The sequence below is a fragment of the Dermacentor silvarum genome, chromosome 11 (genome assembly GCF_013339745.2).
Source record: "Dermacentor silvarum isolate Dsil-2018 chromosome 11, BIME_Dsil_1.4, whole genome shotgun sequence".
Classification (NCBI taxonomy): Eukaryota; Metazoa; Arthropoda; class Arachnida; order Ixodida; family Ixodidae; genus Dermacentor; species Dermacentor silvarum.
Window position 1 is genome coordinate 14,042,243 of NC_051164.1, and position 24,897 is coordinate 14,067,139.

The 24,897-nt window shown below is 45.3% G+C and overlaps 1 protein-coding gene across 2 annotated transcripts in view; it reads left to right on the top strand.

Moving 5' to 3' along the window:
- Positions 1–437: 437 nt before the first annotated feature.
- LOC119432994 (uncharacterized) overlaps positions 438–24,897 on the top strand; it is a 39,729-nt gene continuing 15,269 nt past the window's right edge. For both annotated transcript variants that reach the window (XM_037700135.2, XM_049659232.1), the window contains exons 1-3: positions 438–627; positions 16,087–16,226; positions 17,903–17,997. In XM_037700135.2, coding sequence (XP_037556063.1) covers positions 517–627; positions 16,087–16,226; positions 17,903–17,997 — 346 coding nt within the window. In that variant the 5' untranslated portion in view covers positions 438–516. The remainder of the gene's footprint in view (positions 628–16,086; positions 16,227–17,902; positions 17,998–24,897) is intronic.

Below are 24,897 nucleotides of genomic sequence, written 5' to 3' on the forward strand. Positions count from 1 at the left end.
ATTTTGGTTTGATGTTTCTCTCCGTCTCAGTTGCGCTGCCCCTTTTGAATAGCTATGAACCAACTCACGCAAATCAAAGTTTTGCTGCGATTGTGTTGTTGGAACCGCATCGAAAACCAAGAAGTGAAATACATGTGCCTATGTGCGCGCGTGTCATTTATACGTGGAAGTCCTCGAAAACATCGCAAAGATTAGGAACACCTACAGATGTTCGGCAGCATTGAGTACAATTTATTCGAGGATTAGAAATGCCTAGAGTGTCGCCAAACGTTGTTTTGGAGAGAGAACAATGTAAGTGCTTGAAGTATGCCCTGCACCACGAATAACACAATGAATACAGGGAAAAGGAAAACATGTCATGGCACTATACGAATAGGTTTACATGTCGTCAAATAACATGCATACGGCGCACTATTCTAGGACCAATGTTTTTATAAATAATCCGGGCATCTTCTGTTCCGCTCACATTGTCTAACTTCCTTGGTATCCATTTCGTAGCAACACTTCACGGAAAACATGGTTTATCTTGTTCTAATTCTCGTGTTCTCCCTTGCTAAGGAGAGTTTTGGTTCCGGCATCAAGGCTTCTTCGGACAGCAACAAACCAAGCTTGACTACTTTATTCCAGGTATTTGATTATTTAAAATCGCGATATTTTATGTTTTTATTATCAGAAGTAGTCCACACTTGAACCACCGATAAATTATGGTTGCTTTTTTAATTGCAACGCAATATTTTCCTCTGCAATCGACTTTATTAAATGGAGGTAGATATCCGAATATGTTAGCATTTTTCTTTTCCCAGCTGGCCGGTTCGCAACACAGAGGGAGCACTACAGAAGACACAAATGCGTCGCATGCGTTGTCATGCACTATTTGTCATCGTCGTCACGTCTTCGTCGGCGCTGTCAACGTCGACGTCACCGACGTGCGGCGCATTCGCTGACGCATTCGCCGTTCCACACACAATTTGTCACTTTATGCGTGCGCATTGCGCCATTTCGGTTACGTCTACGGCAGCACAAGCCAGGCTCTGTGGGCACTTACTGTATTAGTATTTTGCAAACATACTGGTTATCATAGTGTGTAGTGTCGGCATACTTTGACGTTCGTTATCTTCTATCTAAGATCCCCTATCTAAGCTGAATGCAATTCACCAACGCACGTCTCCGCTGACTGGATCGAAGTCTACAACTCAGTCTTCCACCAGGAATACCACGAGCGGAAGCAGTACTTCTGTGCCGCCTGTGGCTCGGCGTGGCATTCACGAACGCTTATTCTTTCCGCATTGGAATGGCCGACAGCCCTGCTTGCGGCATCAAGGCTTCTTCGGACAGCAACAAACCAAGCTTGGCTAGTAGAGGATCAAGCACTTCAATCAATCAATCAATCAATTTATTTGGCATTCATTACAGCATCTGCACATAACAAATGCGAGGACAAGAACAAAAAGCTGCTAAGTAGCAGCTTGACAAGGTTCTTGCCCCTATCCTTGGCAGCCAAAAACAGAAACACATATAAATACATCACATAAGTAGACAAGTTTTCGTTTGCATGTATACCAATTTGGTATAACTAAAGTAAATACAAGACCAGAATATTAGAGTGCAAAGAAAAAATATACATAAAACAATTATGTCAGTTACGAAATACGCACATAGTGGTAACAAAAGGCATTGCCTCGCAACAAAATAGAAACAACGTGATAATTTTGCACGAAGAAAGCAGCAAAAATACAAAATTTACTATAATAAAAAATACATCAACTCTTTTTACAATTAAGTGCAGGTTTGATATGCATTACAAGGATTGTCGTATACGTAGTGAAGGGTGATTTTATTATATGCAAACCTCATAACTACGCAAGATTACAAAAATGTAAAGAAGAAAACTCAAAAGGTTCAAAAACAAGCACACCACAGGCAATCAGTCATGCTACCAAAAAACACATGTTATTGTTTCGAAAGCAGGTGTTCCATAACATATTGCATTATTGCACTCCTTGAAGTTTTTTCTATGTCAATGCCATCTCTTTGAATTTTATTGAGCAAGCTTGGTACGCAATGTGATAATCTACTGAACCCATATGTGGTACGTGAAAAAGGCAACAGCCATTTTGCTTTTTCTCTAATGTTGTACGAGATAACTATGGGCGCAGTAAGATTACATAACTGCAAAAATGTACGATTGTTACATCGGAAATATTTTTGGCATTTTAGAGCAAGGTTAAGATTATAAAAATGTTTCAAGGGGCAAATTTTAAGGGTGGTAAACAGCTCTCGAGTATGGGCATCATACTGGACATTTGCTATATGGCGAACTGCTCTCTTCTGGAGCACAGTCAACTTCTGTAGATTGACTTTTGTAGTATTACCCCATACTAAGTGACAATAGGTTAAGTGAGGGGAAAATAGGGTATTATAAATGATTTGTTTTACGTTGCGCGGTAAAATATATCGTAGTCTACAGAGCACTCCGCAAGCTTTAGCTAAACGTGTAGCGATAAGGTCTACGTGATCATTCCACGTCAGATGATCATTAAAAACAACTCCCAAGGTTTTAACATTTGACGCGAGTTCTATACTATCAGTTCCAAGCTGTATTCTAAACTCTTCATTGATATGCCGTTGTGGCGGGGTGAAAAGGATAGCTTTAGTCTTTGTAGTATTCAGTTTTAGCGAGTTAACTGTGCTCCATTCAGCTAATTGTTTTAGGGATGTATTGCAAATGACTGAGAGGTTGCTTATATCGCGTGATCTGAAAAAAATGCTTGTGTCATCTGCGTAAACTATGAAGTGGGCATCTTTAGAAATATTTATTATATCATTGATGTAGATATTGAACAGTATTGGCCCTAGTATGCTACCTTGTGGTACTCCCTGAGCTATTTCTCTTTCATCAGATTGTTCTGACGTGATGGCAACGCATTGTTTTCTGTGCTTTAGGTACGAAATTAATAAATCAAGAGGCGCACCTCGAAATCCGTAATGTTCTAGTTTTGTAAATAAATTTCGGTGATTAAGTCTATCGAACGCTTTAGAATAGTCAATAAAGACACCTAATATAAATTCCTTGTTTTCAAAACTGTTCAATATTAGCTCCTTTTGTGCTAGTAAAGCCAACTCCGTTGACATTCCTTCACGGAAGCCGAACTGTTGCGTCATTATGATTGAGTGTTTATCACAGAAAGACGTTATTCTTTTGCAAATAATTTTTTCCAATCCTTTTGATATGACGGGTAGGACAGACACTGGCCGATAATTGGAGAACACATTTTTATCACCAGCTTTGAATATGACACTAACTTTCGCACGCTGCATTTCTTGAGGGAAGATTCCAGTAGATATTGAAAGGTTAAAAATGTGGGTAAGTGCAGGTGATAAGATGTCAAGCACAAACTTTATTGGCCTTATCTCTAGCCCGTTTATGTCACGTGCTTTGCTATTTTTCAAGGACATAAAAGTAGAAAAGACTTCATCTGAAGTTGTTGGCGCAAAGAAAACTGTATGTGCATTGCGCGGACCTAGATATGCAGTTACGGCCACATTGTGATCGCTTTTTTCCAAACTAGTAAAATAATGGTTAAATTTATTTGCAAGTTCTGCGCCTTTTATAGTCCTGTTATTTTGAATTAGCTCGAGCTCAGCAGTCTGGGAATTATTGCGATGTAATAATTTGTTAATTTCGCGCCATAGCCTGTCACTCCGATTTCTCATTTGACTGAAAAGGTTTTCAAAATAATGTTTTTTAGCATTTCTCAAAAACTTTGTTACCTGGTTGCGGTATTTCTTAAACATTGTAAAATCAGTTGGATCCCTTGCTTTTACAAACTTATTGTATAATGAATTCTTTTTGCTTATCATGACAACGCAACGCATTCATTAGTAAGCCATGGTTTACGAATCTTAGAACATTTTTAATGGTTTTAAACTTAAAACACTTCTCATATACATTTTGCAAGATGCGCAGAAACGTGTTATATGCTCCGTCAGGGTGGGCGCATTGAAACACAGGTGCCCAATCTACGTTTGAGATTTCATTACGGAACGTGCTTAGTGTTTTGCAGTTTATTTCTTGGACAAGAAATGTCTCGGCGTGACGAGCACCCTTAGAATCTGCACCGAACCGACAGAACATATAAATAAGTAAATGATCTCCCATATCAGCCACAATGGTACCCGATCTTGTGTCTACGTTAGCACAGTTTGTTATAAAAAGGTCAAGAAGGCTATCGTAAGTGTTGCTAAGGCGCGTGGGGGTTGTTATCACATTTCTACAATAAAACGATTCAAGAAGTAGTTGCAGATCACGCGCGTATTTAGTATTTTGCAAAAGGTTAACGTTGAAATCCCCACCGATCGCGAGATATAGGTCATTTATGCAGACGAAACTTAGCAGTCTGTCAAGGAAAGAAAGGCATGCGTCCATATTCCCATTTGGCGGGCGGTACATCACAACGAAAACATATTTTTTGCATTGCACGCTTAAGACTTCATAGTCTGGCGTTATAAGGGAGAATTCTGGTAGCATCGTGCATGACAATTCATTCGAGACCAACTGCAACACGCCCCCACCGCGACGTGTAGCCCTGTTTAAAAATAAAGTTTGATAACCGGGTACACGAAGTACCTCGTCATCATATTTGTACCAAGTTTCTGATAACATTATTACATCAAATTTATAAGGAAACCCATCAAAAAATAAAGTCAACTCGTCGTATTTATTTCTCGCGGACTGCGCATTGCAGTGCAAGAATTTGAGATAGTCGCCATGGTTTGCAATGTCTATGTTACTAAGCATAGTTTTCACAAAATATCTGAGAAACTGTGGCGACGACAGCAATGCGATTAGCGAGTAGATGTTGTGTCAAACATTTTTTCCAAGTCAGCTTCACATGCAATCCGCACAATGCGGGATGTTTCCGTTTGACGTGCGAAAACTTTGCCACCTTTAGCCCACGCGAAGCGCCAGTTCAATTCCCTTTTCTTTGCAATGGTCATCCCGAGAAGTTTCTTCAACCGCGGACACATTTCTTACCACATTGCAACCCTTTGCAATGTGGCCAGAAAAGTGCTCGCGACCGCGTTTGAAAACCTGGACGATCGCCCTTCGACACTGGAAAAAGTTGTCGAACACTGGTCCAGACGGGTTTCGGTATTCAAGGACATAAGTGCTCTGCTCAAGTTATTAAGGGCTTGCCAATTGTGCGACCGACATTGAAAGTTGTAGCACGTAGCATCGCGTTATTGTGTGAATTTATGTAACTTTATTTTTCTATTTGTTTCTTCTATCACATTTTAGTCCGTTAAACCTTTCCCCAGCACAAGATAGCCAGCCGTACTTACACTGGGTAACCTCCCTGTCTTCTCTTCCCTTTTTCTCTTTCTCTTGGGCGAGTCGGAAATACATGCTATTCTACATACTACATAGTTCGCAATAAGTGAAAACCAGGTGCATCATTGCTGTAATGTGTGGTGCAACATTGCCGTTTATGGCTTAATTATGATCGTGGCAAATACTTACCTAATTCTCATTTCTTACTACTTTGCTAGTGACGTAGTAGGTTTCCACACTGACAATGCTGAACTAAACAAGCCACCTTCTTTATATTTGGGGAAAGTAAGAGGCCGTTCTTGGGTGATACGTAGAAAAAGCCGGAAGTGTGTGGATTGATCTGCATTAGGTGATAAATAAATAAAGAACCAAATACGTTGAGATGAGCAGCAGCAACAGCGGCATCGATCACTATACAGAGTCCCGTCGCGCTCCTTGTTTTGTTCTGTTTCGGATCAATAAATTTCAACTATAAACCAAGCTTCTCGACATTAACTGCAATGAGTCTGCGTCCAAAGCACAAAGCCTGCTGTGCTGTGGGATGCCAGAGTGTTTACAGCAGTGCTTTAGGTACAAAACTCTTCTGCCGGTGTGGATATCAAAGAAGCAATGGCCCAAATTCTGCACCCAACTGGTTCCATGAACAAAGTTAGCTACATGCTCCGTATTTTGCTGAAGCTATTCTCATGACAAACAGCCACATCGTTGACTTAACTCCGTTACGTTTCTTTTTCACTCGGTCGCGCTTCATTTTTTCGGGAGGCCAGGCGTAATGTACACGAAGTTCATGAATGTAAATTCGAATGCTAACGACTGCTTAGTGGCATTCGGACATAAAGCGTGATTTAGGCAGACCTATATACTTACGCTAACATTGACAGAATTGCCAATAACATCCGTCACTCATTTCGTCACATTTCTGAAGAAGCAAACAAACGCATGTGGCATGGTGCAGACATCGGTAGGGCGGCTGCCGTCCCGGTTGTGTCGAGACGAGAGGAATGACGCGACCTTCTGCTGGGCCGGTAACGAACGAAGTGCCCTGCGCTGTTTATTGTCATGGCATATATATACGAATGGAATGAAACCACTTCAGTGGCGCCCTCTGTTAGAGGGGTAAGCAGCGTTAGTGTCAGTGGCGCCACCGTGGGCTAGAATGCAACACAACACTGCATCTTCCTTTCCGAGGTCAGATTTACAAGTTCAGTCTCTTGGGTGGCACCACACGCCTTCGAGACCTTGTAACGTACCTTTTGGGGGATAACACCCGTGTCGCGCCTGGCACTGCTCTCGTGCTTGCCGGGTGATGCTTCCTCCTGGCTTGGCCCCGGGCTTGGAAATAAGGTTGGAGATGTCAGGTTTGGTTTATCGGGAGATGATGCACTTGAATCTGGAGTGGGCTGCTTGGTTGCAAAAGACACCAGATGCTGTCGGTTTCTCTGCATTACACCCCTGGGTGCTTCCACGATGTACGAGCGTGGCCACTGGGCTCTGCTGAGAACCTGAGCGCGGCACTCGGCATCAGTTACCCACCCTTCGTCCCCTGAAGAGAGGTCCCGAAGCTCTCGCACCCCGTGGCGACGGTTAAAGTTCCGAGCTTGCCGTTTCTTGGCGGTGGTGTCCTTTTGGGAGAAGATGTCTGGTGGTGGTATTTCTGGAGACAGCTTGCCATGGTCCCTGGGTACACGTGTTCGTAACCGCCGACCCATGAGCAACTGCGATGGGCTGTAACCCGTGACACCTGGTGCGTCGCGATACGCTAGCAGTGCCAGGAAGCACTCATTGCTCTTGCGGAAGAGGTCCTTCACTGTGTGCACTGCCCGTTCTAATGCACTGTTTGATTGGGGGTAACCGGGACTGCTAGTAACGTGACTTAACGCATAGTTTTTCGCACAACTTGCAAACTCGTGTGACGAGAACTGTTGTCCATTATCACTTCGGAGCACTTCCGGTATGCCGAATCGAGCCATATGACACTCTTTATAGCCGAAATCACCGCTAGGCTGGAAGTGTTGCGTAGCGTGATGACTTCAGGGTAGCGTGAATAGTAGTCCACAAGCAGCAGAAAATTTTGTCCCTCCAGGTGGAACAAATCTGCCCCCACTTGTTGCCATGGGCTCCATTGAAGGTGTTGGTAGCAAAGGCTCAGCCCGCTGAACTCTTGTAGTTGCGCACCGTTCACATGATCCAACCATTGACGCAATATCTTTACCTATGTTAGGCCACGAAATAGAGTCGCGGGCACGTGCCCCGCACCGGTTCACGCCCTGATGGATTGCATCCAAAACGCCCCTCTGCAGAGCTTCTGGAATCACAAGACGCCCTCCTTCAAGAAGCAATTCCTTGCATACCGTCAGCTCCCCTTGGTACTTCCAATACTTCAAGAGCTTCGATGGAACCTTGCTCTTTCGGGGCCAACCTTGTCTGCAGTATTTCACAAGGGCGACGCACTCGCCATCCATCGAGTGGTGTTGACCCACTGCTTAATGGCCGACTGGTGTATCTTGCTCGATGCTGCTGACAACCTCACTCACATACCACTCCACTTGGTTTCCCTCAGCCGTGGATGCTGGTGTGACAGGGGCTCTTGAAAGAGTATCAGCCGTTGCCAGCAGCTTCCCGGGAACGTACATAATCCAGTACTGGTACCTCATGAGCTTTAGTCTTCTTCTTTCTGGGGTTTTACGTGCCAAAACCAGTTCTGATTATGAGGCACGCCGTAGTGGAGGGCTCCAGATTAATTTTGATCCCTTGGGGTTCTTTAACGTGCACTGCTACGCAAGCAGACGGGCGTTTTTGCATTTCGCCTCCATCGAAATGCGGCCGCCGCGGCCGATGAGCTTTAGTCGAGTCCTTTGGATTCTTGGCGATAAAGCATTGACATCAATGGAACCCGGCAGTGACGTGAGCGGTAAGTGGCCAGTCTCGACGGTGAAGTCTAGACCACGACATACTCGTCAAACCGCTTGACTGCCCATGCAACTGCCAAGCCTTCCTTTTGCGTCTGGCTGTACCTTTGTTCCGTTGGTGTGAGGGAGCGTGATGCGTAGGCCACAGTTCTACGCTCCCCACTCAGCTGGGTCTTGTAGCAAAACAGCACCTAAGCCAAACGAACTAGAATCTGCGGATATGATGGTCGGGTGCAGTGGGTGGTAGTTCGCCATGAAGATGTTGGACGACATCATATCCTTCAACTTCTGGAACGCATCCTGCTGGGCTGGTCTCCACGTCCACTCGCTTTTCTTGTTGAGAAATCCACGAATGGGTGCCGTCACCTATGACAAGTGTGGTAAGAACCGTCCCACGTGGTTGGTCATGCCCAATAGTCTGGGGACACCGCCGACATAGACCGGAGGTTCCATGCACCTGACAGTGGCAAGCTTGTGTGGGTCGGGCGAAATACCACTGTCACTAATAATTGCCCCAAGGAACTTGACGCTTGTAACACCGAATTTGCATTTAGACTTATTGAGGATCAGCCCGGCGTTCCTAAGAAGGCCCAGCACTGCTTGAAACCGGCAGTCATGCTCTCCCCGGTCTCGGCCAAAAACCAAAATGTCGTCGATTATATTCACAACGCCGCCTTGGCCTTCAAGAATGTAGCTCAATTGGCGCTGGAAGTCTTCCGGGGTTGACGTTATCCCGAATGGCAGCGGACGGTAACAATATCGTCCAAACGGCGTGATGAATGTCGTTAATTCTTGAGATTCTCCTGCCAGCCCTACTTGATGAAAGCTGGATATTGCGTCAAGCTTCGAGAACACTTGCGCATTAATCAGAAGTCCCAAAACTTGATCTACGGTGGGCAAGATGTGACGCTCTCGCAACACTACCTGGTTCAGCTTGGTAAGGTCGACACAGATGCGGTATGAACCTGACGTCTTCGGTACAATGACCATACCGGCGCTCCACGGTGTAAGCTTTTTCGCGTGCCTGATCCGGCGCTGTTTATTGTCATGGCATATATATATATGTATACACGAATGGAATGGAACCACTTCGCAGCGTTAGTAAGCAGCGTTAGTGTTACTGGTGTTAGTGGCGCCACGGTGGGCTAGAATGCAACACAACGCAACACTACAGGTTGTACGTATTCTTTTTTAAGATGGTTTCCCCATTGGGAAGAGTTCGCATTTCAAAATATCTGTCCTTGATGATCTGCCAAGCGGTTATTTGCAGCAAGCATGACGAACGACTGCGTTTTGCAGAAAGAACGGACGTTTTGGGAGGACGGAGGAGGCGCGTGTCACAGAGACAAATGTACTTTACTATGCTACACCTTGGTGGGGGGCGGGGGGTGAAAACTAGGTGGGGTAATGTAATTAGGAAGTTTGTAGGTGTAAATTACAATCAGATAGCGCAGGACAGGGGTAATATTGGAGATCGCAGGGAGAGACCTTCGTCCTGCAGTGAATATTGAAAAAAAAAATTGGCTGGTGGTGATGATGATGACCTCGGTACAAAGCTGTAATATGGTAAAGCATATTGATTTGAAACCGTAGCATCACTTAACGTCCTGCACATGCACAGAGTAGATCATGCAACGTTAACGCTAACGGTAAATCGTTTGGTTTGCTGCTTTACGCTATATGTATTTTAATACTACCTTACGTTGCGCAGAACATGTGCGTAACGTGTACTGCGAGACGGCTTTCTTACAAGGTCGGTAACTAAAGGTTATCTCTATCCCGGTAGATTTACAATGTCAATAATATCTAGATATCAGGATGAACTGCTATGCAGCTATACTGCTATACTGCTATACGTAGGTTTGCTACTGATAGGAACAATCTCATTCAATGCATACGTTTATGCGCTTCATGGAATTGTATACCGTTTCCGTTTTCTTTTTGTTTTGTTTTTTTTACTCGTATACATCTTAATGTGTCACCTCAACCTTCATATTATAATACTATACTTACCATTTCCGGAATTCATATCACGGTTTTTTTTGTGTTTTTTTTTGTGTGTTCTTGTTATTCATGTGCGCATTCAGAATTGTGTAATACTTCTCACGTGGCACATGATTTAATTACGAATAACATTCTGAATGTCTCTTTAAACCTTCTTTATACCCAATTCAAATCTGTGCATTTCCGTTTGCTTGTTCTTTCTTTTGTTCAGGTGTCTATATTTGACACAATGATTTTGTATTGCTCCCCCCCCCCCCTATGTAATGCCCTCTGGAGCTTTTAGGGTACCTAAACAAATAAAAGTGACTGAAGTTTTTTAATTACTTATGGACACGCTGAGATTCTTTTGCAATTAAGTTAAATAGCTTTATTTCAATTCAGCGGTTATACGTGCCAATACCGCAATCTGATTATAGGGCACGCCGTAGTGCGGGACTCCGGCAAAATTTTGACCAACTGGGGTTCCTTATTCTAGAATAGTTAAGTGTTGGGCTAGTTGGTTTTTCATAACTGAACAAGTAACTCAGCGCGATATAAAAGACAGACACAAGAAAGGAAGAAACAAAGACAAGCGCTACTCACAACTGTTTATTATATCGCGCTGATTACTTGTTCAGTTATGGGGTTCCTTAACGTGGGCACAATGCACGGTACACGTGCGTTTTGGCATTTCGCCCCATGGAAATGTGGCCGTCGCGGCCAGGCACCTTGTCTATAACAGCACAGCAACGACAAGCCGCTAAGCTAAGCTACGATGGCGTGTAGGTAAAATTCCAAGCTAGTGCAGAAATTCAGTCGAGCGGATTCACCGCTTAGGAAAGCGACAGGATGGTAAAGATCGGCAAATCATCTTGAGACTCTCAGATTTTCGAGATAAAACTACAATCTTGCGAAACTGCTTTAAGCTCCGGGGTAAGGAAATCGGCATTAATGAAGACTTTTCTAAACGAACTGTCGAGATCCGCAAACGGCTATGGGACTCTAGTTCTCAGGTGAGGAAAAGAGGGATCAAGGTGATACTTATGTTTGACAAGATGAAAATAAATTATGGGGTATATGCTTGGAATGAAGCTACTAATTTGAGGTGCATATGTAAGGCACCTTCCGAAAGAGATGACAGGCACGGCAACAACGATTGGCGGCGTCACAGTGCTTCTAACAGTTCAATATAATAAACATAAATGTCAGAAGCATTGTAAGTAAAGTTAAGGACATTGAGGCTCTAGTACTGGAACATGATCCCGATATTCTGGTACTTACCGAAACATGGCTTAAGAAAGACATACTAGATGTCGAAGTAACACCTTCTGGTTACAAAATCGTGAGACCGCAAAACGAGAGGAGGAGGTATTTTCCGCCTAATGAAAGATTGTATATTCTTCAGTATTCTCCCGCATGTCCCTAATTTCAAAGCTATTTGGATTAAAACCAAACTTAGTAATCGTACAGTATTCATTGGTGCTATGTATAGACCACCAAACTCCCCATTGAATGTGCTTAATAGCTTAGGGAGCTTTATGGACGCACAGCTAAAGCACGAAGACTCTATTATTTTATTAGGGGACTTCAACCTTCCTCGACTTAATTGGTCGACACTTTGTGTAGAGGAACGTGAAGTCCCTAGTTGTGAACAACTACTTGAGATCGCTTTCTGTTATGATTTACCTTAGGTCTTATCAGCTTGTACGCGTGTGGGTCCAACTGCTTCCTTAATCCTTGATCTAATATTCTTATCTGGTTGGTTTTTCCCATTTCTTAACATGTGTGAAAATGATGAAGGTGTCTCTAATCATAAAATGGTTATTATGTCCGTAGATGTGTATGTTAATATCATGCGCGAGAATGAGAAACTTGTGATTCCAAACATTAAAGCCGCCAATGACCTGGCAACACTGGAACATCTGGAGCAGTCACATTATTCTTTTTTGGAGTTGTACAGATCATCTGGTACTACTGACGAACTGTGGAAATTTTTCCTTCATATGACAGCGTTTTACATACAACATTTCATTCCTCAGCGTTCTAAACGTGCAGGAAAAAGAAACCCCTGGGTAACTCGGGAGATCTTACACACTAGAAAAAAGCTTAAACGTATGCAAAAGGCTTGCATCCTCAGTCCTAGTATTGAACAGAAACACGACATTCATATTTTAGGCAAAAACCTCCGTCATAACCTAAAGACATCTAAAGATAAATTTTATAACTCAACGCTGAAACAATTTCTCAAGGAAGCCCCAGACAAGTTTTGGAGGTACTTGAATCCAACGACTAAGTCGTGTAGCATGCACACAGACAAAAGTAGCCAGGATCAAGCGGAGGCATTCACCTCCTTTCTTCCCTTAGTCTTTACCATCGATGACGGTATCTTGCTTACCATCAATGATTGTGCTGAGGGACTTCCTATTCAGAATAGCGGGATTACAGAAGAGGGTGTTTTCAATCTGTTGCTTCACGTTAACATAAAAAAAAACGTCCCGGGCCTCATGAAATCCCCAATGAATTCCTTTATAGATATGCGGAATGGACATTCAAGTTTTTAACACTAATTTTTCAATCATCCATTTCTAGTGGCTCGTTTCCCACTGCCTGGAAGCGCGCAAAAATTGTGCCCATACATAAAGGTGGTCCAACCTCCGACACCAGCAACTATCGACCGACATCGCTCACGAGCACCTGTTCTGAAATGCTAGAACACATTCTATCAAAGCATCTGCTCACCTATTTAGATGAACATAAATTAATTTTTCCAGATCAACATGGCTTTCGCAAAGGATTGTCCACCATCACTCAGCTTATTCAACTTGTACATGACCTTTCTAGCACAATTAATGCCCACGGCCAGACTGATATATATATATATAGAAACTTTATTTGGCTGGAAAATATTTCAAGTATAGCGGTGGTCGGAGCCCCTCAGTCCAGGGCCCCACTGGCCTCTGCCGCCTGCCTGACCTGTCTAATTAAGGACTTTTGTCCTGCCAAGTCGGAACGGGCGAGCTGTGCCTCCCACTGCTCCATTGATATATTATTAGTGGGCCTATGAGGGTGCTTACTACACTCCCAGGTCACATGTATTAGTGTAGGTATGCCACCGCACCAAGGGCATGTGGCCCTATAGCGGGTGGGATACATGGCATTTAGCAGTTTTAGATGGGGGAATACCCCGGTCTGTATTTTGCGCCAATCGGCGGCCTCTTCCCCGCTAAGTTGTGGGTGAGGCGGTGGGTATTTTCTGCGGACTCCGCGCTGATGAGCAAGGATGTCTTTTACATTTAAATTGATGGGATTTTGTGAGGGATAGTGTGAGGGGTTGCGGTTCGAAGAGGACGCCATCGCTCGGTTAGTAGACGCTCGAGCTAAAGCGTTAGCCTGTTCGTTCACCTGTACCCCCGAATGTCCCGGGCACCAGAGTAGGCGATGGCGGTGGTTGAACGATTTGGGGATTATCGCGAGGCTAGCCGCAGTCACGTGCCCCTTAAGAAACATGCAACATGTCTCCGGGAGTCAGTGACCACGACTGAGTCCCTTTCCGAACGCTCCGCGTGAGCGAGCGCGATCGCCACTGCTAACATTTCGGCCGAGGTGGGGGAGCCCGCCGTGGTCGACGCGGTAATTTGCTGCTGGCTTATCGCGTTCACGACTGCCAGGGCGTACCTCCTTTGGTAGCGCTGCCCGGTAGCCTCTGCATACGCAGCTGCGTCCGTGTAGTACGTATTGTACCTAGCGTTATTGGAGTACATCGATTGAATATGTTGTGCGCGTGCTTTGCGCCTTTCCTTGTTGTACTCGGGATGCATATTCTTGTGAATTGGAGCTACTGTAATTTTGGATCTCACCGAAGGAGGGAGAGGTACGGCCTCTTCGGTGAGATAAATCGGGTATGCTGGGATATTAAGTCGTGCCAATATTGCCCTACCAGTTTTTGTGAAGCTGAGGCGCTCCCTCTGTCGCATCAGAGTGGCCTGCCTCAGTTCGTCGAAAGTATTGTGTACTCCCAAAGCTAGCATGCGCTCCGTGGAGGTAGATTTAGGCAGGCCCAGAGCCGCCTTGAAAGCTGTTCGAATTATCGTGTTGGCCTGCCTCTCCTCTTCCCTGTTCAGGATTTGGTAGGGCAAGCCATATGTGATTCGACTAATCACTAAGGCCTGTACGAGCCTTAGGGTATCGATTTCTCGCATTCCCGCCTTTCTATACGTCACTCGGCGTATCCCTCGGCGTATGACCTTTCTAGCACGATTAATGCACACGGCCAGACTGATATAATATTCTTAGACATTGCAAAGGCCTTTGACAAGGTGTCACACAAAAAATCATTTACTCAAAATCAGTGTTACCTTCAAAAATTCTGCGCTTACGTGGTGGTTCACTTCCTACCTTGCACATAGATAACAATATGTTCAACTTGGACATCAGCAATCTAGTTTATCTCCCGTGGTATCTGGGGTACCCCAGGGTAGTGTCTTAGGGCCCCTTTTATTCCTACTTTTTATAAATGATCTGCCAAATGACATCACTACCCAAATGAGAATGTTTCCGACGACTGCATTTTGTACAAGAGAATAGAGTCACCAGGTGATCAGGCCGACCTTAATCTTAACTTACAGAAAATTAAGAACTGGTGCGATCGGTGGCAAATGCAGCTTAACCCAACTAAATTGGTTTTTATGTCGATCTCCAGAAAAAAGAATATTCTAAATTTTTCATACAGTATCAACGGTCATGAACTTGCTCGAGTTAAACAATATAAATACCTAAGTCTAATATTTACACCCGACTTGCGTTGGAATCTTCACGTAAATGAGCTTTGTGCAAAAGCTAACAAAGTATTGTGGGGTCTGAGACGTAACCTGCATTGTCCCTCCCCTGAAATTAAAATTTCAGCTTACAAAACCTTGCTAAGACCCATAATTGAGTACGCAAAACTAGTATGGGATCCCTACACCCAAAGTAGCTGTCTAAAACTAGAGAAGGTCCAGCTCCCACCTCTACAAAAACGTACCGAGTTTGAAAGGCTTATATTCCTGTTCCAAGTCATTCATAACCATGTCAAAATAAGATACGACAAGTACTTCCAAATCAAGACACAGGAAACATCACGGCACAGACACAGTATGTATATACCTCCTCCCACAGTGCACAATGACTGCCTCAAATATAGTTTTTTTTTTCCCCAGGGCAATTCAGCAGTGGAACTCTTTGCCCGACTCAATTGTTCAAATAAAATCAGTTAATGCAGTCTTGGAAGCAATACATTGCCTTCTGTACCCTGATGTACCCTGATGTTTTGTACTAATATTGTGATATATATAATAAGGCAAAATGTGCTCTGTAATTATATTGTTAATGTGTTTCATATCAGCAGTCCTGCTTCATTTTTTTTTTCTTTTTTGTGCATTGGTCAAGTGCACTAATGCACTTCTCTGTTTATGCATGTTAAATCCACTCCTGTAATAGCCCGTCATATGGGCTGACAGTATCAATAAATAAAATAAATAAATAAATTACCACGCCGAGTGTGCTCCTCATCTCCTTTAGCATTTTGCTTGCAGCAGTGTCGTTGCGGACTAGCGCAACCTGGTCAAAGTCGTGTATTAGCAATTTTCCCAATTAAATATAATTTGCAAACTGCGTAACCACGTTCTCAGAGTAACTAGTTTTCGCCGCGAATAACCGTTGACCATTTTTAATTCATATCGCACCGCGATTCGTTTGTTCGTCCATGCTATAAATAACTGCTTCTTTGAGACACGATTGTCTCACATGTCAATATTTTTGGTGTCTCAGCTCCACATAACCACGGTTATGGACTGCCAAAAAGTACTGGTGTCTCTCTTTTTCTAGGCTTTAGACACGAGCCAAAAGATTTGGATGAAGATGCACAATTACGCAGTAGAGGCTGTGTCGTGTTTTTATTATGGGAAAATCTTATTAAGGCATAATGTTTACGACTTCGATGAATACTACACGAAGGGAGATCCAAGGTAAGTGGCTTTAGAAAAGCGACAATCAAAAGAGGTTGCCAGGATAGAACTTCGTAGAAAATATGTATAAACTGCCGACAACGCTGTGCTGCCAATGTACGTGAGAGATTTTCTATGCTGAATGGAATTATAGCCGCCTAGTACAGCAGACAAGCGCAGCAAGTGTAGTAGAACAATTTTCGCAGGCAATGAAATTATTGTGAACAGTTGTGTGTGAAGTGCCTGACACCGGAGTTGCACCCCATAACAAGCTATTATTTAACACTGAGTATCACCAATTCTTTTTCATCATTTCATCCCACAGTCACACATAGTACTTCCACGTTATTTAATTATAAAAAGAAGCTAGACGCTGGAATTAGAGCTGTGAGAAAATCTTCACGAGAGTCCTAGGCCTTTTCACAATCGAGAGCGTCGCATTTATACTGCACGTGACTATACTGGCGAAAGTACACAGAAATAACGCGGTTCTTTCAGAGACTCTGACGTGATGCACTTATGGTACACTTATGGTAAAGTATTTTGGACATAGATTGAAAGTTTAACGACAATTTAGCAAATATTTCTGGGTATTTGCTAAGCGTCAGAGTAACGTTAGGTAAATAAGCAGGCGGGTAATGACACTGAGACTAGTTTCACTCAGAAAACTCGCAATCGGCAAAGACAAACCAAGAAAAGTCTTCATAATCTAATGATGCTGAGAAAACCATTCAATTGTGGCGTTTCAGCTAACAGCTGCGCTGAAGTTCTGTTGATTTATACTACTCAACCAAACGAAAGACAATCCAAAATCCTCAAGTCTTATTTGTATATTTATACACGTCTCCTTTCATCTATGGCCTAAAATTCTTATAAATAGGATCCTCGGTGAAAAAGCTACTATTTATAGGAGATTTTAGGATTCGTTTGTGAGATTGCGTTCTTGCGGCGATTGCCAAAAGGCAATCATCGCGATATGTCATGCTAAATTCGGATCCTCTGTGTCACCTTGTTTAACAATGCTCTGATTAAAGATAAACACTAGTTACTGTCGTGAGCAAGAATAATTCAACCTGCGAATGCGTGGCTGGACCATCAGAAAATTCTGAACTAAAGCTTCTCAATTTTCGAAAAGTACTGTAAGCCTTTGATCTCGCAACCAAGAAAAGCGATTGGCTTGTAACTGCAGCGCGCTCCCTGATGAGGGCCAGAGCAGCATGCAAGCCAAACTTGCCACCCACACATTTGTTCTCTATTCGCAACCGATCAGCAATCATCAATACATGGCTTCCAAAATTGCAAATGTACGTACATGGAATGGCAAGTGCAGTGGCCGGGCTCATGTCCGCTTTTTCATGAAAAGGAAAAGCTAGGAGCTCACGGCTTTCAAAGGCGCGCAGAACTAGCTTGCAATCTAGTCTAGGCGACTGAACATTCACCATAAGAATCGGCGACAAGATTCATGAACTGTAGAAAACAGTAGGTGCGATTTCCACCGAACGACAGCTTGATAATGTTGATTTTTCTTGTAAAATAGTCAACGGGATAAAGCAAAACAATGGACGTGTGAGAATATATATGAATGGACGTTCGTAAAAATGTTCTGTCGTTCCCTTCTTTTTTACGCTCTGTACATATAAAACTTGTAGCAGTGTTCGACTTTCAAATCCTTTGATAATCTTCTACTTGACATTTAGCTGGTCGCCCCAAAAGAAGAAGAATTTCATGACGGCCACGCTCTCAGAAGGCACCGATGGACCTGTGATGTGGGTTAGACCCCGCGCCTCGAAAGGTGAGATACAAAATATGTTCATGAGTACATACTTACGCTTGATTGCGTTAAGAAAACGCCACTAAACGAGCCAATAAGAACCCATAGTGTGCCTCATTATTCAAGTTACATTGCAGACTTTTCAATGTTCAAACGATACACATTAGAAAGAAGATTATAAGACAGCGCAGCCTGTTGTCCTTGAACATTTTGCGCGAATAATATAAGAAAGAATATTGAAGCAGTTTACTCATTTAGGAGTGTAACGCGCCAAAAGAAAAATACGACTATGATTGATGCCGCAGTGGAGCGCTCTGAAATAATTTTGACCTCCTGGGATACCAACCGTGGGTCGAATACTTACATGTCCCATCGGTTTATTGGTCCAATTCCTCGTGGTGGCAACCACGATCATCAGGGAGAGATGGCAGGTGGGGAAACTGAGCGAGCCCATGGGGAAAACCCGCTTACAATGCCGCGGCGACTTGGAGTCTACTGTCCAAAATAATCGTCCCCTGCTTGGTCTGCTTCATACCGTGGTTCCATTCGGCGCGTACTTGCGTGTCCCCCATGGCATGAAAAGTTGGCAACAAGGCAACTGCGTAATGGCTGGTCTGATTTACATTAAGCGAACTGCTTCATGAGAACACAAGTGCGAACGTTGTGCTGAACTTTGCGCAGGAAAGAAAAATGGGCTTTCCTATGCCAGCGTGTATCACGTGTCTTTATGAAGCTGGGCGGCGGGGGAAGTCATGGTAGAAGCATGGGCGAGTTGGTCGTGGTTCATAATGGCGGTGTTGCGTAGTGCGCAAAATGTAGAGAAAAGGACACAGAAGAGTAAAGAGCGCTAAAGTCAGTTTGGTAGACAAAGCCTTAGGAGCAGGGAAGATACGCCACTGGATGAGGATGGCAGCAAGTGCGTCAGTGGACGTAGCGTTTGAGGTGCGACACGTTTTCAGGAAAAACTGGGTGCATACCGGGCGGTCAAATTTTGGGCAAGTCTTCCAGGGGTACGTCACTGGCACCAAACGACACATGGCGTGCTAAGCGCCTCGGAACCGCGGCAGAAACTTTGTAGCACGTCCAGGGAGTCGTACTATACGTCGAACAAGAACAAGGTCTCCGGGCTTATACGATGGAGGCGGAATAGAGTTATTCGTATTGATTGCTTGATCCAACGCTCTGGCGTCAATGATGTGTTCCAATCACTTGTGAGGAGTTAACTGGACGATTCCATTGTATGCCAAGCTGAGTATCGAGGGGAATTGATGGTGTTCGGTAAAAACGAGCGAAAATGGGTTCGCCTGCATCGGTTTCTTGCTTCGCTGTGTTGAGGGTAAGCAGGGAATCGGAAACAAAACGGTGCGAGGTATTGTGTGAAAGGTTCCCAAGGATGTCATAACATCCGTATCAACATCATCATCATCGGCCTACATTTATGTCCACTGCAGGACGAAGGCCTCTCCCTGCGATCTCCCATTACCCCTGTCTTGCGCTAGCTGATTCCAACTTGCGCCTGCGAATTTCCTAACTTCATCACTCGACCTAGTTTTCTGCCGTCCTCGACTGAGCTTCCGTTATCTTGGTATTCATTCAGTAACCCTAATCATCCACCTCTTATCCATCCCACGCATTAATGGCCTGCCCAGCACTTTTCCCGCCTATTGTCAATTAGAATATCGGCTATTCCCGTTTGTTCTCTGATCCCCACCGCTCTCTTCCTGTCTCTTAACGTTAGGCCTAACATATTCCGTTCCATCCCTCTGTGTGCGGTCCTTAACTTGTTCTCGAGCTTCTTTGTTTAACCAGTTCAACAAGTCCGTTGCACACCGGGTGATTCACCGCTCTAGTGGCATGCTCTATTACGTACGATCTTAGAGCAGCTTCGAATTCTTCGAATAATTGAGACATAAAAGAACTTACGCGGTCCGTAAGCAAGAGCTTGGGGTTGCCATGTCGTGAAACAAGGTTGCTTCGGATGAATTTAACGGCATGTTGTGCGGCCGTATCGATCGGCTTGCGTCCTGATTGGCTTGCATCTTCGCCGCTTACCCGCCGCTTCCAGCAGCGTGGTTCGCCCCATCAAAATATCTGTTAAAACCATGTAGGAAGAAAAAAAGCCAAAGAAAGGACTGACGTCACTCTTTGTGAAGCCTTCGTAACGCCGGAGGTTAGCTTTACTCCGCCTCTCTTGTTTACATTTCTCGCCTCCGGCGTGCAACCATGGTGCAATCACGTGCAACTCCGACGGGCTGCGCGCACACGGGGCGCCATAGTATCCTATCAACGGATCCAATAACGACACTGTTGCGAAAGTCACCGGAGTATTGTGCTCTAGCGTTGAAAGAAGATGATGGTAAATTCCGCTGATTAAATGATGAGGTCGGTCCCCGCTACCTCTGCCCGCTTTCGTGAAGAAGAAAAAATGGACTTTATTGAAAGAGGGGGCGGTTTCGTTTTAGTGGTCTCAGGTGTCGGCTCGAAGTCCTTGGACTCGGGCGGCATCTTAGGCTTGCCGCACAGCCCAGAGCTGGTCTTCCAGCTCCGAACTTTTCAGGGAAGCCTCCCAGCGGCAGCGACGCCGATGCTGAAGGTCCCCGGCAGCGCCCGCAGGTGGGGCGACGGCGGGGTGAGCGAGCTCGACGCTTCCTGGTAACGCTTGCCGTTATGGGCGCGTCACGAACGGCGGCGGTTTCTTTACCGTTGTTGCCGGCACATTCCGAGAGCATGTGTCGCAGCGTTTCCCTGTGTCCGCGCGCTTTACAAGCATCAGTTGGGTATAAGCTCGGGTCTATCCCCATCCGTCTTACGCTTTCAAGAAAATAAATCTGCGCATTCTCACTATATACAAGAGGGCACAGGCGATGACCGGCATTTCACTTTACGTACATCACGACACATCGACCTATGGCTTGCCCATCTGCAGTTCACGAGAACAAACACGTATTCCAGTTGTGACTTTCGTACCTTTCTCTACACTTCTCTCCTAGCGCGCGGACTGGGCATCTCCTGAGCTTTCTTTTTTTTTTTCTCTCTTCTTGGGCAGGAGAGATCGGCGGGCGGCGTCAACTTTTTCGCCGCTGGGCCAGGCTCACAGCTTTGACGCCCGATATTCGCTCCATGAGCGCCGGCCTTTATGTCACTGCCCACGCTTTAAACAGGCAGCCAAAAAGAACATCGTTGGTTACTGCAATGCAGTTTGGTGTCCCGCGCCACCAAGTGGCGTCACCAACCCTGAGTACTTACAGCTGTAGATGTTCTCGAGGTTGGAAGTTTATCAACTGTCGATGGGTCGATCGGCTTTGTAACCGACATTGAAATGCCACAAATGAGGCAGTGTGGAGTGTCATGGATTGAGCCTGTTTATATTTCAGAGAAGTAAAAAGTAATAGTAGTTTTGAAGAAAAATTAAGAAACACAGATAATAATAAATGAGCTGCTAAAGTTCAGAAATTTCTGTATTTCAAAAGCGTGGTCACGGAATCGAGGAAGAGGTGACGAAAATTGCCAACTAAGCACAGGGTTTTACAGCGAAGCTGTTAAGGGCTAGTTCCCCCAGGATCGTGCCCGCGTGTAGAAAAAAAATTACACCATCTTCCCGTAGGGGAACCCTGAGTAGTATGCGAAGCAGCCATGGGGTCGACTCGAGTTCCCATTAGTTTTCAGATCGGCCTGTCGCCGCTGCCGTTTCGTGGCAGCGGCTCGAGCCCTCTTCTCCGCGGCGCTGTCCACGGCGCTGACACTGGCGTGGACGCTGGCGCTGTCCGTGGCAGTCATCGCGGCGTTGCGGCAGGAGAATGAGAGGACGAAGTGAATGATGATGAGTGGGCGAAGCACCGGGGGATCATTCGGGCAAAACGCCGGAAGCGTTCTCCGGAAGCTGGCTTCCGTAACCGGAAGCGAAACCGGAAGTGGAAGCGGAACCGGAAGTGGAAGCGGAAACGGAAGCCGGCTTCCGGTTCCGTCTTCCGGCAGCCGGAGCTTGGCGTACATATACTATATATATACATACAAGGAGAGGATGGGGAGGAGGATGCGCAGTGCGGGTGTGGACGCCGCACGGCGGATGGAGGGAGGGACTGACATAGCCCCGACCATAAGCTGCTTCGCATCTAAAAAAATCAGCAGCAACATTTCGGCTCCGTGTGCGTGGCGGTTTCCCGCCAGTTGTCCCTTAGCACAGGTGTCAGAACGGACGACTACCATGACTGATAGGTGATGATATCTATAGCATCACATGCTGGTCAGTTACGGCAATGATAATACCATCACCTGTGGCGCATACCCGCATTAGATATACGGGTACGAGTCAGGGACAAGAAATCATGAAAGAAGGAAGGAAGGAAATAAAGAGAGAAAGAAAAAAGAGAAAAAGAAAGAAGGAATGTAAGGAAACAAATCCTGTCGGGCTCATATACCGGCGTTGGATATGTGGGTGTGAGCCGCCGAGAGCAGGAGCGGAAGAGATCTCACAGGATCCTGAAGCTGCCGTGCAGCGTGCCGCGGCTATGAGCGCTGTGGCTCGTACGCTAGTCTATGACGATGGGGCGCACTTGGCGCAGCAAACGCACTACTTTACCATCGCGCAGGGCGGAAAGAAGACGCCGGTGTCCTTGCTCTTTCACGAACATGCCGAAGACGCTCAATATAATCAATAATGATAATATATAAATTCACTACAGAAATATTCACTCCAGCAGACCCACCATAGTCACAGCTTCGCTGGCTTCCTTCTTCACAGTAGTAGAAGGGCTCTGAACGCTTAAAGTGCAAATAAACAACCAGGCGTCCTCAAAAAGAAAGAAAGGAAAATTGGTCGGTATATTCGATGGAAAGGATGGAAACAACAACAACAAAAAACGCTTATCCTTGCACTCGGCCGCGCAACGCTTGAATCAGCGAAGTTGGGCGATCGTAGCCCAGCATTTTCCGGAAGTGGGCGCGAACTTTTATCTTATTACTCATGCTGATGATCATTTCTTTTCGCGCGTCTGACTTACGGCCGTCACTGCGCGTTGCATAGCGCAGCTTGCAACACCCAACGTTACTAGACTAGCTTCAGTTGTAAAACTCGGCGGCGTTGCACGGAACCACCACCCGCCCGCGCTTTCATGGTGCTGCCATGAAGGCTTCACTTCCCAGCTTCACTTCCCCACTAGCCGGCTACGCGAACTGGCCGAACGGAACACGCGGTGCAGCATTGGTGCATTCTGGGGTCGATTGTTGACGGCGGATTTCAGGAAGCATGTCATCCGCGAAACTGTAGCCTTCGCCGCGTTTGTTAAGGATATTAGCAGACGATGCGCACGTGCTGCGTTACTGACAAGCGGCTATCGAACGATGTCGACAGTTCGCCGCGCCATTTCTTGTGTGCTCCCAGCAATGCGACACTTCGCTCGGCGTTAAACGGAGCGATTCCTCGTGCCGATCGGGAACTCTTTGCGAAATCCATGGTGTGTGATTTACACTTTCATGAGCAGGACATCTTAAAGTGTTACTTGCATATTATAAATGAACAGACGGTTGAGGTGCCACGAGACAAGTGGACACTTGCTGAGGGTGCGGTGCCGAAACTGTTCCGAACCTTCCCTCGTATCTGTCGAACGAACCGGGGAAAAAACGCAAACGAAGAGAGATGTTTGGTGACCTGCTCTGGGCCATCTTAGAAGAGCTGTCAGAGAATACGCTGAGTCGTGTTGGGTGCCCCTTGCGCTTTCGGGAAATGAGTGCATGCATCATGAAAATTTTAACAGCGGAGCTGTTCAAGCTTTTAGCTTCCCCGCGTATTGTTGCAAAAACTCGCCTAGCGATGACGTCACTGCGCACAGCTGCGCCTCGAACCACCTTGCCGTCATATCCAATATATCAGTTATCATATCACCTCGCCAATCAATAGGTAATCCATAATCGATCTATAAACAATAAATTCCGGAAAATGCTGGGTATGACTTGGTAGTGCTTAGTCTAGCCCAAATACGTGACCAATATACCTTGCGATAGCCAATCAAGAGCTAATCAATAATCGATCAATAATCAATAAATTGCGGGAAATGCTAGGGATGACTTGCTAGTGCTTAGCCTAGCCCAAATACGTGGCCAATAGTTTGCCATAGCCTATCAATTGCTAATCGATAATCGATCAATAATCAAGAAATTCCGGAAAAGCATAACCCGTAAGGCCAGGACCAGCTAGGTGCCGATCAGCTCCGCTGTTTCTTTAGCCTTGCGCCACTTGTGCAAGCTACGCTAATTTTTATTTAGTCACGCGCATGCATACGCGCATACCTTGCGGGAACCTTGCATAAAAATGCATTCTTAGGCAAGGTTCCTGGAGCAGCGGCGGGGATCCAGTCTTGAAGTAAAGACAGCAAGGAAACGTGCCAAGCTGCTGTAGGTGGAATTGGTTTCCACGTAGGCCCAAATCATTTGCTTAGATTATGTCCCTTGTGACAGTTTAAGTCTTAGCTATATATAGGGGCATACAGTTTTTTACTTCGTTTTCTTTAATAAAAATTCATTGGTTTACAAGGAAGTTGTGCTGTTATTTTTGTGGATACCAAGTTTGGTCTCGCTAGGTGGCGTATAACTGCCCCAGACCAAAGTGTTAAGCAAGTAAAAGCAGTGAGAAAGCGTGCCAAGCTGCTGTATGGGAAAAGTAAACAGTGTGAAAGGTTTAGGCGGCAGGAAGAAACACACGACACTTAAAAACGCAGCTTCTGCGCTTCGTCGTATGCGTTTCTTCCTATCGTGCAGTTTACCCTTCTTTCAGTATGAACCAACTAGCCCGATATATCTCATTGCTAATTCGAACGCCTGCGAGCGTGAAACCCGCGCAAGCTGCCCGTCCGCACTAGCTCAAGGCTGCAGCGAGGCGTCTGCAGTGAGGCGCGATAGAACGGCGCCGCCATCTGGCGGTAGCCC